The sequence below is a fragment of the Atractosteus spatula genome, chromosome 6, assembly GCF_055471065.1.
Source record: "Atractosteus spatula isolate fAtrSpa1 chromosome 6, fAtrSpa1.hap1, whole genome shotgun sequence".
NCBI classification, from domain to species: domain Eukaryota; kingdom Metazoa; phylum Chordata; class Actinopteri; order Semionotiformes; family Lepisosteidae; genus Atractosteus; species Atractosteus spatula.
The window spans coordinates 21,834,841-21,848,526 of record NC_142711.1 but is presented as its reverse complement, the minus strand read 5'-3'; the positions used below and the strand labels follow the sequence as shown (position 1 = coordinate 21,848,526).

The following is a 13,686-nucleotide window of genomic DNA, read 5'->3' as shown; positions in this document are numbered from 1 at the left end:
CGAAGAAGGCTCCACAGCCAAGACGTTGTTTCCTTTCTTCTCTTTTCTCTTTTTAGCATGGAATAAACCCCTAACTTGTTCCTTCATAACTACATAAAGTCATTTTAAGCTAAAAAGTTGTATAAACTTGTATGATGCTTTGCTGCAGCCGTTTTGAGGTTTTGCCTATTTATTTAGCTCTTCAGATTGTTCTTCAGCACATAAACCACATACTCAGTTGGGTTTAAAAATATTGAGGGACTTGGCCATGGACTTGAGATTTTCCACTTTTTTTTTCTCCCAGTGAGCACATAGAACTCATTTTGCTGCCATCATCAGCTGAGAGCAGTGCAACAGACATGCATGCCCAGGCCAAGACATTACCTCCAACGTGCTTCACAGATGAGATGGTTGTCTGGAAGATTTGGGGGTGGCATGTGGTAGTAGTTTCCACCCCTGAATATGGTCTTGCCACCCTGGCACCACCCCATTTTAGCCATAACCTAAAATCCCACATCGTCTTAAATTCTTTCCTACATTTGCATCTTAAATGATTTTTAAGAGTGTAAGTGTACCCAATAGTGTAAACAGTTAGTGTCAGCAAATATGTAGCGGATCATTGCAGAGTGATTCCGTGCAGCTCAGTGAATGTCACACGAGATTTTGTGTGAAACGGGTTACTGCAGAGAAGGACAGTAGACCACCTTTAAGTAGAACATCCTATTTTAGAAGGCAAATATCATTTAACAATACTGCCCCTATAGGTGTCCCTGTCACTCCAAATATAAGATTCCTGGCTATGCCACATTAAACTTTCCCCCACTTTGGTAAGTGTTTATATTAGTCTGTCAGTAAACACTCCAGAGCTACCTGGGTCATCTTTTTGCATCTCGGCAAATTCTGAAGCAAAATGCAATGAGTAGAAATGATTTGTCAGCTTCTTCATTTTCTGTTTTTTTTTTCTTCCCCAAAGTGAATAACCTGATGTTTGTGCTAAGAATATCTGCGCTTAATTCAGGAACTGAAAGTTAAGGGAGTGGTCTAGGAAAAGATTAGGTTTTGGAAGCAGTCTCTGTGCATTGAGTTTTACTGGCAATAGAAGCATGGACATATTAACATGGCCAGAACTAAGCTGTCAGGCAAATATTAACAATCTTTTAACCGCAGGATGTAAAGCTCTGTGCTCCCTGGTATGTCTGTGCTCAACCTCCTTTCTATAAGGAAAAGGCAGATGGTGGTAAAACGCTTGTTTCCATCTTTGCGTCTCTTTGTGTTAAAGTGATGAAAACCTCGACCAGCATGGATTCTTCAGACCAGAAGAAAACCAGAGTTAAACTGAGGAAGTTTCTCACTCGCCGGCCCACACTTCAAGCAGTGCGAGACAAGGGCTACATTAAGGGTGAGGCGAAAGGAACAGGTCACAGCGGCTTCACACGTTTAGTATTTTTGAAATGTCTGTCTCTCAGCAGATGTGTACAGGGAGCCCCAATATCAAGCAGCACTCTGGAAATGTTTAACTTGACTTCCGGGTTTAAAAAAAAAAAGTTCAAAGCTTAGACAGAAAAGCCGCAGAGAGGCACAGCCGAAGAGGCTGTCGGAGCAGGTTGAGAGCGAGTCCAGAAGCACAGACGTTGCTGGTCCAGTTTTGGGCAGTGTCGTTAGCTAACACAGAGAGCTGCAAGGGCCAAAGGAGCCCGTGGTGTTGCCTCTGTGAGCTGCATCACCCCTCACTGACCGTTCCTCTTGGGCGGTGAATGACCGGGAGCTCCATGGCGAGTCGCTCTCACGGTGCTCCTTCTGCAGGAGGGCATGTGCAGGCCTTAACCCTAACCCTCCTGTGCTCATGCCAGGGCCTGGACAACAACAGCTAAGTTTATTTAGTCTCCCTGATTACAAATTGGAACAGTCTGAGAATAAATGTTTCGTGATTAAAAAAAAAAGACTGAGATGCACAATATTCCACTGTGGAGGACGTTTAGGTCTGGATTTTTGATCTAAATAGGATGTGGTGACGTTCAGAGAATAGTGTTGGGTTGGTGGTCACAATGCTGTGTCATGAAAGTTGGAAATATCCTGGAGATATCAAGGGTTACATAAGAAAATTAATCCAGAGGGAATTTGCGCAAGCTTCTTCTGTGATTATTTCTTCTTTAGGATCTGTGTTGTACTGTTCGCACAGCTGTTCACAAAGCAATATATTGATTTTTTTTTTGTCTGTGGAATGAATACAGTTTTAATCTCCTCAGCATGTTAAAATGCTTGAGCTTGACTTTGTTTATTCCATTTAAAAGATCTAGTCGTCCAGTCAGATGGAACGTTCTTTACATTGTGAATTAATGGCATTGCTACCTTTGCTTTGATAAAGTGTGAAATAAGAATGACCAAATTTGAATATGGATAAAGTCGGTATACTTGGTTTGTTCTGAATTGTCCAGTGTGTTTTTATCTTCAAAACAGATCAAGTGTTTGGCTGCAGTCTGACCAGTCTCTGTCAGAGGGAAAACACTACAGTGCCAACATTTGTCAAGATGTGCATTGACCATGTTGAAAATAAAGGTATGTTCACTAATAGGGTTGATGCAGTAAAACAGACAAAATTTTGTCTGATTGCTGCAAATGTCATGATTCTTTGTGGAACCTTAAAACAGAATTCTCTTTTGCTGGTTATATCTGCAAATGTTTTTTTTTTCCAGGTTTAAGTGTCGATGGGTTGTACAGAGTTAGTGGAAACCTGGCTGTGATACAGAAGTTACGATTTGCTGTGAATCATGGTAAGTTTCAACTTTCATGAGGCATTTTTCTGTTCTAGGTTTCTCTCATCTTAGTGATTGGTTCTGAGGTACTTATGGATTGAACCAGCTATTATGTCTGGTTGGAATTTTGAAACTATCCTGAGAAACGTGCAGGACACAAAAATGATAGCTTTAATAAAGGAAAGCTTGCATGGAAAAGGACTTGCATTTGTTAATTTCCAACTTGTTAACTTGTGACAAATTCTTGAAAGTGGTCTTGATCAGCTGTTTACAGGGCAGCATTAAATGCTTCATCACCCTGAGCTTCTGCATAGGCCTTTCACATCTTTCACTCGGCGTTTAACAAGCCTCCAGGCTACCGATGTATGGAGTAACTCCCTCTATGAAATTTGAGCAGTTATTTTAATTCAATTTTGTTATATAATTCTGTTAAATTATATAAAAATATATATTTTATGAAATTTCATAATTTCATTTGTGAGCAAAGCAAAATATAAGGGATTATGGTATTATGGCATTATGTGCAACACAATCTGCCCGATTTCTGTAACGTTCAGAGAAATCTTGCATATGCTCTCTCTATCGTCTGTTTTGTTTTTATACTTGATCAACCTTAACCAGCAGCTATATCACCCTGCAACTTACATCTGGCAACCCCCTGAAGCTCAGCAGGTGTGAGCCTGGTCAGTACCTGGATGGGAGACCTCCTGGGAAAAACTAAGGTTGCTGCTGGAAGAGGTGTTAGTAGGGGGCTGTGTGGCTGTGTGGGTCCTAATGCCCCATTATAGTGACAGGGACATTAGATTAAAAAAAAGGTGCCATCCTTCAGATGAGACGTAAAACTTGAGTCCTGACACCACGGATATTAAAAATCCCGGGACGTTTCTGAAAAAAGCATACGGGTGTTAACCCCAGGATCCTGGCCAAATTTCCCCCTGGCCTTTACCAATCATGGCTTTCTAATAATCCCCATCTATGAACTGGCTTCATCACTCCTCCCCACCGATATCTGGTGTGTGGTGAGCAGGCTGGTGCATCATCCAGGTGGGGCTGCACACTGGTGGTGGTGGAGGGGGTCCCCATTACCTGTAAAGCGCTTTGAGTGGAGTGTCCAGAAAAGCGCTATATAAATGTAAGCAATTATTATTATTATTATTAAAGCGCTTTGAGTGGAGTGTCCAGAAATGCTCTAGATAAGTGTGAGGATTTATAGGAATTATGATTGATCAATTTCTCAGTCTGTCTTCCCATCTGTCATTGTGGAGATTGAGCCACAGGGGTTCTCAGTGCAGAATTTGTGTCCAGTTCACAAAACCTGCACTTCAAAGGTTACGGCTTAATTGTGCCAAGCAGTGTCCCTTTCCACAATGCCAGCGTTGCACGCTGTGTCATGTTACCTTGGCTGTGGCTGTGATCATCCCCTGGAACCAGCCGGTCTGCGATGGGCCCATCTCACACTTGATCCTGGCTCTCTTCCTCAGATGAAAAGGTGAATTTGGAAGACAGCAAGTGGGAGGACATACACGTCACCACTGGAGCCCTGAAAATGTTCTTCAGGGAGCTGCCAGAGCCTCTCTTCACACACGCCTATTTTGAAGACTTTGTCAGCGCTATCAGTGAGTGTGCGCAAGCAGGAGTGTTTACTGAGGGCAAATACCCAACCGATGTTTAGGCAGTGTAGGAATCGGCATTGCCACCTTCAGCGAAACAAGGTTGGGCTTGGTCAGTACTGGGATGGAAGACCTCTATGGAAACGTTGCTGCTAGAAGTGATATTTGAGAACCAGACAGTGACCGTCCTTACTCTGGATCAGAATGTCCAAGCCAGCGGTATGGTGTCCAGGGACCTTAATTTATTTGCTGACGCAGGTTCTCACTGTGCCTAGTCTGCTCCCCTGCCTCATTGTAAAGAACTTTGGGCTGAATTGTAAAATAAAACTACAAAGGAAATTGGTAGATTCATGTGTTTTTTGCATTTGTAATAATAAACTACAGATCACTGTTCATATCAAAGCATGATAGGATTCTTGGAAGTACCCTTTTCTGGATGAAGTATTTTAAATCACTTGGATGTCTGACTACAGTTCATACATTATTGTCTTACTGGGGGATTTCTTGTTTTAAAATGCAAATTAATGTTTTCCCTCCAATTCTCTCCTTGTCCACAAGGTGGCACCATACATTTTCAAGTAAAAGTACCATCTTTGAGGTTAATATATTTGTTGTCTCTTTCAGAATGTCCAGACTACAAACAGCGAGTACATTCAATAAAAGACTTAATTAAGCAATTGCCAAAACCAAACCAGGATACCATGCAAGTTCTCTTTAAGCACCTCAGAAGGTAAGTGTATTTGTTATTTCTCCAAGTTGACCTAATGGAAGATATTAAGAAGTGTAGACTGTAGAGAGCCAGATACTTTTTTAAAAAAGTTTTTAGTGAATTCTAGAGGGTTGAAATCTAGAGAAGACGTGCCCCAAATGGCTTTCAACTTTGCCTGGAATTAAAGTTTAATTAAAGTCACATTTGGTCAAATGAAATCTTCTGAAGAATATGATCCAGGCACTATATTTGTATGCGTGTTGAGAATCTGATATTCAAATCCCTACAGTGGCAGTCAAATGAATTCCTCCCCCCCCCAGGACTTTTGATCAACACAAAACACTCTAAAGTCAAAATGACAATTCATTCAGGAGGATCTATAGAATTTTGTTTTCACTTCAATATTATAGCGTTTTGTGTTGTTCAGTGGAAAGAAATCCCAGTTAAATACATATGATCCCATATTGTAAAACCAAAAAATTCAAGGGAGGTGAATGCTTTTGATAGCCACTGTACTGGAGTTCATTCTTTATTTTTCTATGATTTGGTATGTTATTGAATTGAGATCATATTTTTTAAGTCTCAAAGAATTTAAATCACATTTCACATTTATGTCCACTTTGAACTTCCTTCTTCCACACCTGAAGAAGGCTCCACAGCTGAAACATAGTGGTTTTCTTTTCTTTACCTTTCAGCATAGAATTAACATTAACCTGCACTTTTGAATATGATACATTTAAAATCCTTGTGCACAGCTTCTCAGTTCTTTGACATTACCCATAGATAGCACTCAATCAACATTATAATCCTACCATTTATTCTGTGTAGACATGGCTATGTTAAATTGGCTATCGTCCAAGCCACAGCCTTACACAAATTTTGTTATTTGATGCCATTGGCTGTCCTATATCTTGAACCTGTGAAACATCATTTCCCCAAACTCACTTGTCTGTCATTCTTTACTAAGAAATCTGCATATATATAGGCTCTGTATTCAACTTTTGCTTTGAGCCCAACCTATCACTTCCTGGTTGTTTAAAATCTGTCAGGAGAGCACACCTGTGTTCTGCATGTTATGAGTTGTTCACATACACAAGTTAATCCAAATCTTTGTTTCACCTTTTACTTTTTAATGCTTTGACCTTCCCAGATTATACGACCCAAATGCTCCTTCAGGAGATAGAATTTGTCTTTCGAGTCCTACAGACCTCTCTCAAAGCGATTCCAGTTTTCAAGTTTGTGTAAGGATATATGGAAAAGTTTGTTTGGCAGTGCTGCTAATGCATATGGTCCAGATGCTGTTGCGATCGCACAGAAATATCCTCTGCTCTAGTACAGGCATGTGGAGGCATGTGCAGAATTGGAACGGTCATCAGTCTTCACTGCGAGTTTTTGTAGAAGTACTGATCAGAGAGGCATGGCAGGTGAAATTGTATCTGCCTACCAATGGGTAAAGCATTTAAGATATTCCCAGAATTCTCTTGGAATCACTGAAGCAGCAGAACACTGCTTAAATCAGAATCCAGTGAAAACTGCAGATAATCATGTATTTGTACTAGCAAAGAGAGGCAGAAAGATGTATTAAGGTTCAAAAGAAGCCTGTTGTGGTGTCCCGTATAAAAGGTGATCCTCCCAGACAGCGGAAGATTAACTTGACAGAAGAATTTTGCAAAGCGCCATAAATAATTACAGAGTTTGGGTCATGCTGTTAAGAGACAGAGACTTCCCTGTCAAAAATGAGTAAAATATTATCACGCTCTCCATCAGAAAAAACTGCAGACTTGCTTAAATCTTGGTGTGCTGAACCTCAATTGCCCCCATTTTAATTGTATCATGGTTTGCACTTGTTCTTCTAAAGACTTGCCTTGTCTGCTTTGCTAAGGTAGAGAAAGCTGCCTGGATAATGGGGAAACACACAAAGTCCATGCCTTTCTAACAGTCATATACAGTAAATGTACAGGTGGGGGAAAAATGTTTGATAAAAGCTCCTGTTAGTTGGCCCATCAATCTGACTGCTCATGATGTCTTGTAAGCCCAGCTGTAATTGGGGTTTGACTCTAATGAGTGATGTTTTATTACCTGCTATTTCAAGTGCGTCTACCCCCACCCCCCCCCTCCGTGCAGCAGCAGTTTCAGTGACATATTGAGCATGCAGATTGACACTCAGGGGTGACTGAAGTGTTTGAACAAATGTCCTGTGTAATTAGGCTTTTCAATTAGATAGACTGGAATATTCCTGCCAAAACTGTGAGTTTAATTTGTATAAAGCCAGCAGCAACAGGGAGATCTCACCTCTGATTGACTGGAGAAGGTGAGACAGCTGTAAGACTCATCATTTTCTCTGTATTTGTCTTTTTAAAAAAAAGTAAAATTACCTTAATGCTCATCTCAAAGCTTTAGAATTGATTTTTGTACTACTACAATATAGATTTTGGGAAAAAATTATGACAAGTTTCAATCTACCAGCCAGAATGGCTCACTGTAATATAAGATTTGATTGCATTGTAACACATTGCATTGCTTTTATAAAGAATGTCATCAATATGAAGGAAGTATAAATTCCAGTCCTAGCACATTGTGCTGTAAATGCTCTTTTCTTTCCTGATGTTACAGCACATTATTAAAAATATAAAAACATGGAGCTAGCTAAGGACCGGTGAAATATTTGTGTCTGTGCTCAACAGTGACTATTCACTTTCCATTACTGTACAGTATGTTTCCCTTATATAACAAAGGACTTTCCTTTGTCATAACAACCCCCTGAGCACGAAGGAGAGAGCACATTGTTGATGGTCAGGTGTTCCACCTGATTGTGGGAAAACACAATGGGAAAACCTCACCCAGCCCAGGAGTCCAAACATGATACACCATTGTGGGAAGAGCTCTGCCTTAAGAACCAGTCTGCAATTTACTCTCCAGTTTGAGCTGAAGTACAACCCACAGAGCCCATTTTAAATAAATAATGATAGAGCTTTGTGTCCATAGATCAGTGGTAGTCTTGGTACCTCCATTCTGTGCCATTACAGGATTTGGACTAGCAGATTACTGAATTGGCCCTTAATTGCTTAATTAACCCAGGTGTCGAAGGCCACTCTGCTAATTAAGGATTAGCTGGAGGAAAGACATGGAATGGAAGTGCCAAGGCTGACTGCCCCTGCCTTAGATACGTGCAGCTAATTAGCAGTCTTCAAACAGAGCTCAGCACTGTCAGCGGTCAGGATATTTCACAAGGTTCGCAGGCAAGTCTTTCTAATGTGGCTTCGTTTTGAGAACGTTTAGTCAGTGCAGAGAGGTGCAGTTCCAGGCCTGTAGATCCACAGTGTCTGCGGGCTTTCATTCCACCTGATCTCTTAACTAATTGATCTAAATATTGGTGTAACTAGACCAATTTCACATCTTTCCTGGGTTACATTAGTCTGTGGAGTAATACGGCCCACCAGGATCGGAGCTGTACTCCTCTGAGTTTGTGGGATACATTTCTAACATCTTCATCTGGTTATTTTGATGTTTCTTATCTTGTATTTACATTACAGTCAGAAGTTATGGATTGGCTGTCCATTCCAGTGCTCATAATTTAATTTAATTTCCTCTCAGTCTCCTGACGAAAGGCCAAAAAATAAAGGTCACGTAATCCTGTTGCCATTTTTCAGACAAATATGTATTTTTTTCCCTTAACCATTAACGTTTTCAGTATTTCAACCGGGTTGAGGGCACAGTAGCACATATAGCACCTGGTTTGACCTGAATAAATGTTTGAATGTATCAAGTACTTCGGGTCACAACTAAAAATACTTGTGCCTCTTTTTTTTATTAAAAAAAGTATGGAATAATATTTCCCCTGGTCCTATTTGCATTTAAATGATGTGCGGTTTAGTACAGGACCTGAAATGTGTGTTTTGCTGCTGCTTGACATCCTGTCTGTGGGACCCAGGGTCCAGACGCTGTGAGCGAAGAGGAGTTACGTAACATAGCGTTGACAGTATGCGTTCTGCTCTTGCCCATGGTGTTTCATTAGCTCTGCAGTGAAACCTGTGTGTTCATGGATTTAAAAAGGCTTCATTGGAGCTTATTTGAAGGAAAATCAGTTGCCTTGTAGATAAGAGTTTAATCCCAGTACGCGAATCCCAGCGCATTGTGTCATCACGTGGAAAGCAACGTGTCATTTTTGAACTGTTTCTCTCTTTTCAGAGTTATAGACAACGGGGAGCTGAACCGCATGACGACTCAGAGCGTTGCTATAGTGTTTGGCCCTACGCTGTTGCGACCGGAGAAAGAGACTGGAAACATCGCGGTGCACATGGTGTATCAGAACCAGATTGTAGAATTGATCTTGCTGGAGTACGAGAGCATTTTCAGCAGGTAAACCTGCTTACGAAAGAGGACAGTCTCGCCGAGCTCTGTACCATGGCAGACGTCAAAACTTCCATCTGTGAGTTATGCTGTGGAACATGCAATATAAATATATTGAAATAAACAAAGGAAAAACAAAAGACTAGTTGACTTTGCACTTAACATTTTGAAGCTATGTGTATATTTTCTTTTGGTTGTCATTCCTGCAATTAGAATTGCCATTACTTCATGAGCCTATGATGCTTTCACCTGACTGGACTTTGACTGGTTCATTTGCGGCTACAAAGCTGTGGGGTTAATAAGGATGGTTCCTTTTTTTATTGGTTAAGACAAATGACTATTCAGGATAAGTTTGTATACACTGGATTCTTCTGGCCAGTATTGATGATAAGGTCTAATTGACGGTCATGAGAATATGTGAAAGCTCTGAACGTTTATACTCGTCTTCACTAATCACGTGGATCTGAATCTTTGAGCCGGATTCCAAGTTCAAGATGGCTTACTGCTGACCAGCATAAATGGAGGTTCAAGTTTATTTAATCTAACGTAAATGAGACAACTGGGCACGTCATTAGGAGGCAAGTATCCTGTAGAAGGGTAATTTGGTTATTCTTTCACTTTTTATGGTCTTGTAAAATGCTGACTGCTGACAGACTCATTTAAAGGAATTGCATCTGCACACTTGTGCACACCCAAAGGAAATCTGCAGACAAGGAACATTCAGTTGTATCAGTATTAGAAATGGGAGTTTCAGTGTGCTCCATTTGATGGATTTGAATAACCTGGAAATATGTGGGCTAACACTTTAGGAAAACACGCCTATAACGCACCTCAGAAAACACAAGACCTGAAACAAGAAAACAAGAAACAAGACCCTGTGGACGTGTGGACATGTGGATGTGATGTGACCTCTTACAGGCATGAGACTTCTGCGTAGAGCTCAAGACCTTTTGGTTAGACTTTATGGGTGTTATCGTTGTAGTAACGGACGTCTTAAAGGTGATCTGCTCTCCCAGAGACCACTCATCGCATAGGCGTGCGTTTTCAGAGCTAACGTTTTACGAAGGGGGTTCTCTGGGTCCCTTAATGTTGTGGGCATAGTGCCAGCCAAACAGTATAAAACTGAAAAACCTTGAAATAGTCAAACCTGTGATGGGAAAAACTCCAATGTTTATGATGTAAATATGTGGAAGGTTTAATCTTCTTCCAGTGCTTGTACATAAATGTATAGTTCCATGAGTGATGTAGGCCTCTTTTCTTTTGTAACAGTTCCTAAATACACATCTTATTGCCGCACATTTAGCTATAGGAAGTATTTTCTTTTGCTGGGCCACACTGGAATCGGATGGAGCAGCCAAGGATTGCAACCTTTATTACCATTTCAGATAAATACCGTGTGTCCTTTTCTGCCTCTTTTAAGGTCAATTTTTCTGTTTCTTTTCTCCCTATTTCCAAGGCTAATTCAAACATTTAGAGGAAAAAAAAAAACACGGTACCGGAATTAGTATTGTGTAGGCCTGTGGTGAATTGATGGTACAATTGCAAATAGGCCTTTTTACGATTAGATACAGGAAATATGTACAGCTGGAGTGAGAAATTGCCTAGTGAGATCTATTGTACAAATTTCTAACAGTAATTGAAGTATGTATGCTTTGATGGTGCGTGGTAGAAACTGATAAATCACTTTAATTTTAATTTTTTATAAAAATATAAATAATATAGACTGATTGTAAAAAAAAAACTGGTTTGGAAAGTTTATCTGTTATTGGGAGCATGGTCAGCTGCACATTTTTGAATGTAATTTTCTCGACTAACTGCGTTTGTGACATTGCTGTCTAATCTGAATAAAGAAACCTTACAAACAGAAACTCTGTGCTTTTTTTTTTCCTCCACTTCAGTCAATATAGTTGTATGATTTGGGGCCGTCTGTTCCACCTCCCCCCGGCGGGTTTCTAAACCCTGAATATTTCGGCAGGTCTCTGCAGAATTGATTTGATTATTAATTCTGCAGAGGCCTGCCGAAATATTCAGGGTTTAGAAACCCGCCGCATGATGGTGTTACGGCAGTTGCTGGGGTCTGTACTCGTCTGTGGCTCATTACGATGGATCTTCCCCCACACGTTCAAACGACACGAGTTTCCTTTCTGACTAAAACTCCGTTCAGTATTGAAGGGGCCTGGAACAGAACAGTGGGGAATACTTCAGTGGCGCAGATGACGTGTGTTTTGGGGGTCAGCAGAGGAGGAGGTGAAGCTGTGCCGATCAGATCTCTGGGTCAGTGCATGACCTCTTCTGGCTGTATTTTAAAGGAAGAGTTTCCAAAGTCTAGCAACCATGGGGGGTTTGAGGGGGCTTTTGGACCTCAAAGCCAATTTAACTTGCAAAACCCACAAAGGTTCAATAATTGGATCTTTGCAGGCACAAATTGCAATATATTTGGATCTTCAGCACGGTGAGGCAGCAAATCTCAAGATCGTAAATACTTTGATTTGGGTTTGACAAGAGGTATGAGAAATTGGTTGTGACTAATCAATGTAACAGGTTGCTTGAGTGTAACCTACTGTAATCTGGGTTCTACAGTGTCCTCCAGCAGTACTAGAATAGCAAAGTCCAAGCCTTTCTATTTACAGTTTGGCAATTTGTATTTATGAGGTGAATTAATATGAAGGATAAGTACAATAGGTTTTATTTTTGGCTGCAGACACATGTATGATCATATTGAAGCTAAAAATGTGGCACCACGGAAAACTCGCTCATGCCTGCTGTACTGCATTTGTGTTCTCGGAGAGGACAGTGGAATGACCATTTGGATCTAAGTACCACTAAAGCTGAGATAATTTATTCAGCAGCAAATTGATCCCTCTGTAAATTCATTATGTGTCTTCTACAGCGTATATTGCAAGTATTTTGCGACAATTGACAGTACTCTGCTATACAGATACACGACAGTGCAATTATTTCTAACTAATCCTAGTGTGTGGCTTTTACATAATCGTCCGTGTGTTTGGTTCCATGTTGCCTCTTTTGTAATGAGAAAAACCTGGCACACACGGACATAAAAAAGAAACTCGGCTTTCATTGCAGCCTCCGCGCTGCAGGAGAATAGAGTGAAGACGTCAGCCTGGGATTTGTCTGCTGTTCGGCAGGCATGTCAGGATTTTCCCAGTGAAGATTGCCTTTCCACATGGAGCACTTCATCCATAAGGTCACGGAAAGAAAGGTGAAAATCTCTCCCGGCTGTGTCTGGATGATACAAGTGGATCCCCCGACTGCTGTTACATTGTTACCCTGGACAGGGATTGTATCGATCCTTTCATAGAGCAACAGCTGCCAAGCACATCTGTATGACAACAAATGCATTGACCTACCTACATTCGGGATTTGTAATCATAATGCCTTTCTGCAATGAATTCTAGTTTTCTGTATCACTCATGCTCAGCAGTGGAAGGTTTTTTTTGTTTCCTTAATAATGGGATCTGCTTTTTGAAAACACTTCAGCCGGTTTGAAAGACACAGGAGCACATGGCTTTCCTCGAGAGGAGGGTAAAAAGGAGGAGCGTATTGTATGGTTGTACAAATGGCCTGTTTTTAGTTTCATGCTTTAAATATCAGCACTCATCTGAAAAACGCCACATGGTGAGTGTGTGAGAGAGCACACAAACCCTGAGGTGTCGCCCATTGATTTTACATGTGCAAGTTCTGGCTGACATCTGTGTTTGGCACAGCCCAGCGCCTGTAATACTTTTAGAATATTATATCATAATAAATATAATCTTCTTTTGTATTCATCAGTCTCAATCTTTGGGAGACAACCGAAGTCTCAATAAATGGGCAGCTTAGACATCCCTCTCTTCTACAAAGCAATACAAAAACTAGTTTTCCTTTGTTGTGGAACTCCAGCCTCTTGGAGATTTCTCAAACATTTTAAATTAACGTGTGTAACAAAATGTTCTTCCGCCTTTCAGATAAATATTTTTCCTTTTATTATAGGTTTCATTTAAATAGCTTGTAGCAATGGTGTCACACCAGATGTAAATACAGTTTCTAGTCTTCCTGTGGAGATCAAGCCTGTGGTCTGTGGAATAAAAAACAAGCAGTACATGACAGTTACTATACTGTTCAGCTCTGGAGCAAAATTTTTTTATAAAGAATGTTAACACAATGATAGAAGAAACTTAAAAGAAAGAAAAGCAGTGTAGTATGAATTTAGGTGGGTGGGTCTGCAGACGTGCTGATGAACAGGACAATTGCATTACACACTGGTACTGTTAATCTGTTTTTAGTC

The 13,686-nt window shown here is 40.7% G+C and overlaps 1 protein-coding gene across 16 annotated transcripts in view; it reads left to right on the top strand.

The window, feature by feature from the left end:
• arhgap12b (Rho GTPase activating protein 12b) overlaps positions 1-11,269 on the top strand; it is a 90,753-nt gene extending 79,484 nt beyond the window's left edge. For all 16 annotated transcript variants that reach the window (XM_088918457.1, XM_088918454.1, XM_088918458.1 and 13 more), the window contains 6 exons: positions 1,259-1,378; positions 2,437-2,535; positions 2,673-2,750; positions 4,214-4,348; positions 4,967-5,072; positions 9,240-11,269. In XM_088918457.1, coding sequence (XP_088774583.1) covers positions 1,259-1,378; positions 2,437-2,535; positions 2,673-2,750; positions 4,214-4,348; positions 4,967-5,072; positions 9,240-9,414 — 713 coding nt within the window. In that variant the 3' untranslated portion in view covers positions 9,415-11,269. The remainder of the gene's footprint in view (positions 1-1,258; positions 1,379-2,436; positions 2,536-2,672; positions 2,751-4,213; positions 4,349-4,966; positions 5,073-9,239) is intronic.
• The last annotated feature ends 2,417 nt before the right edge of the window (positions 11,270-13,686 follow it).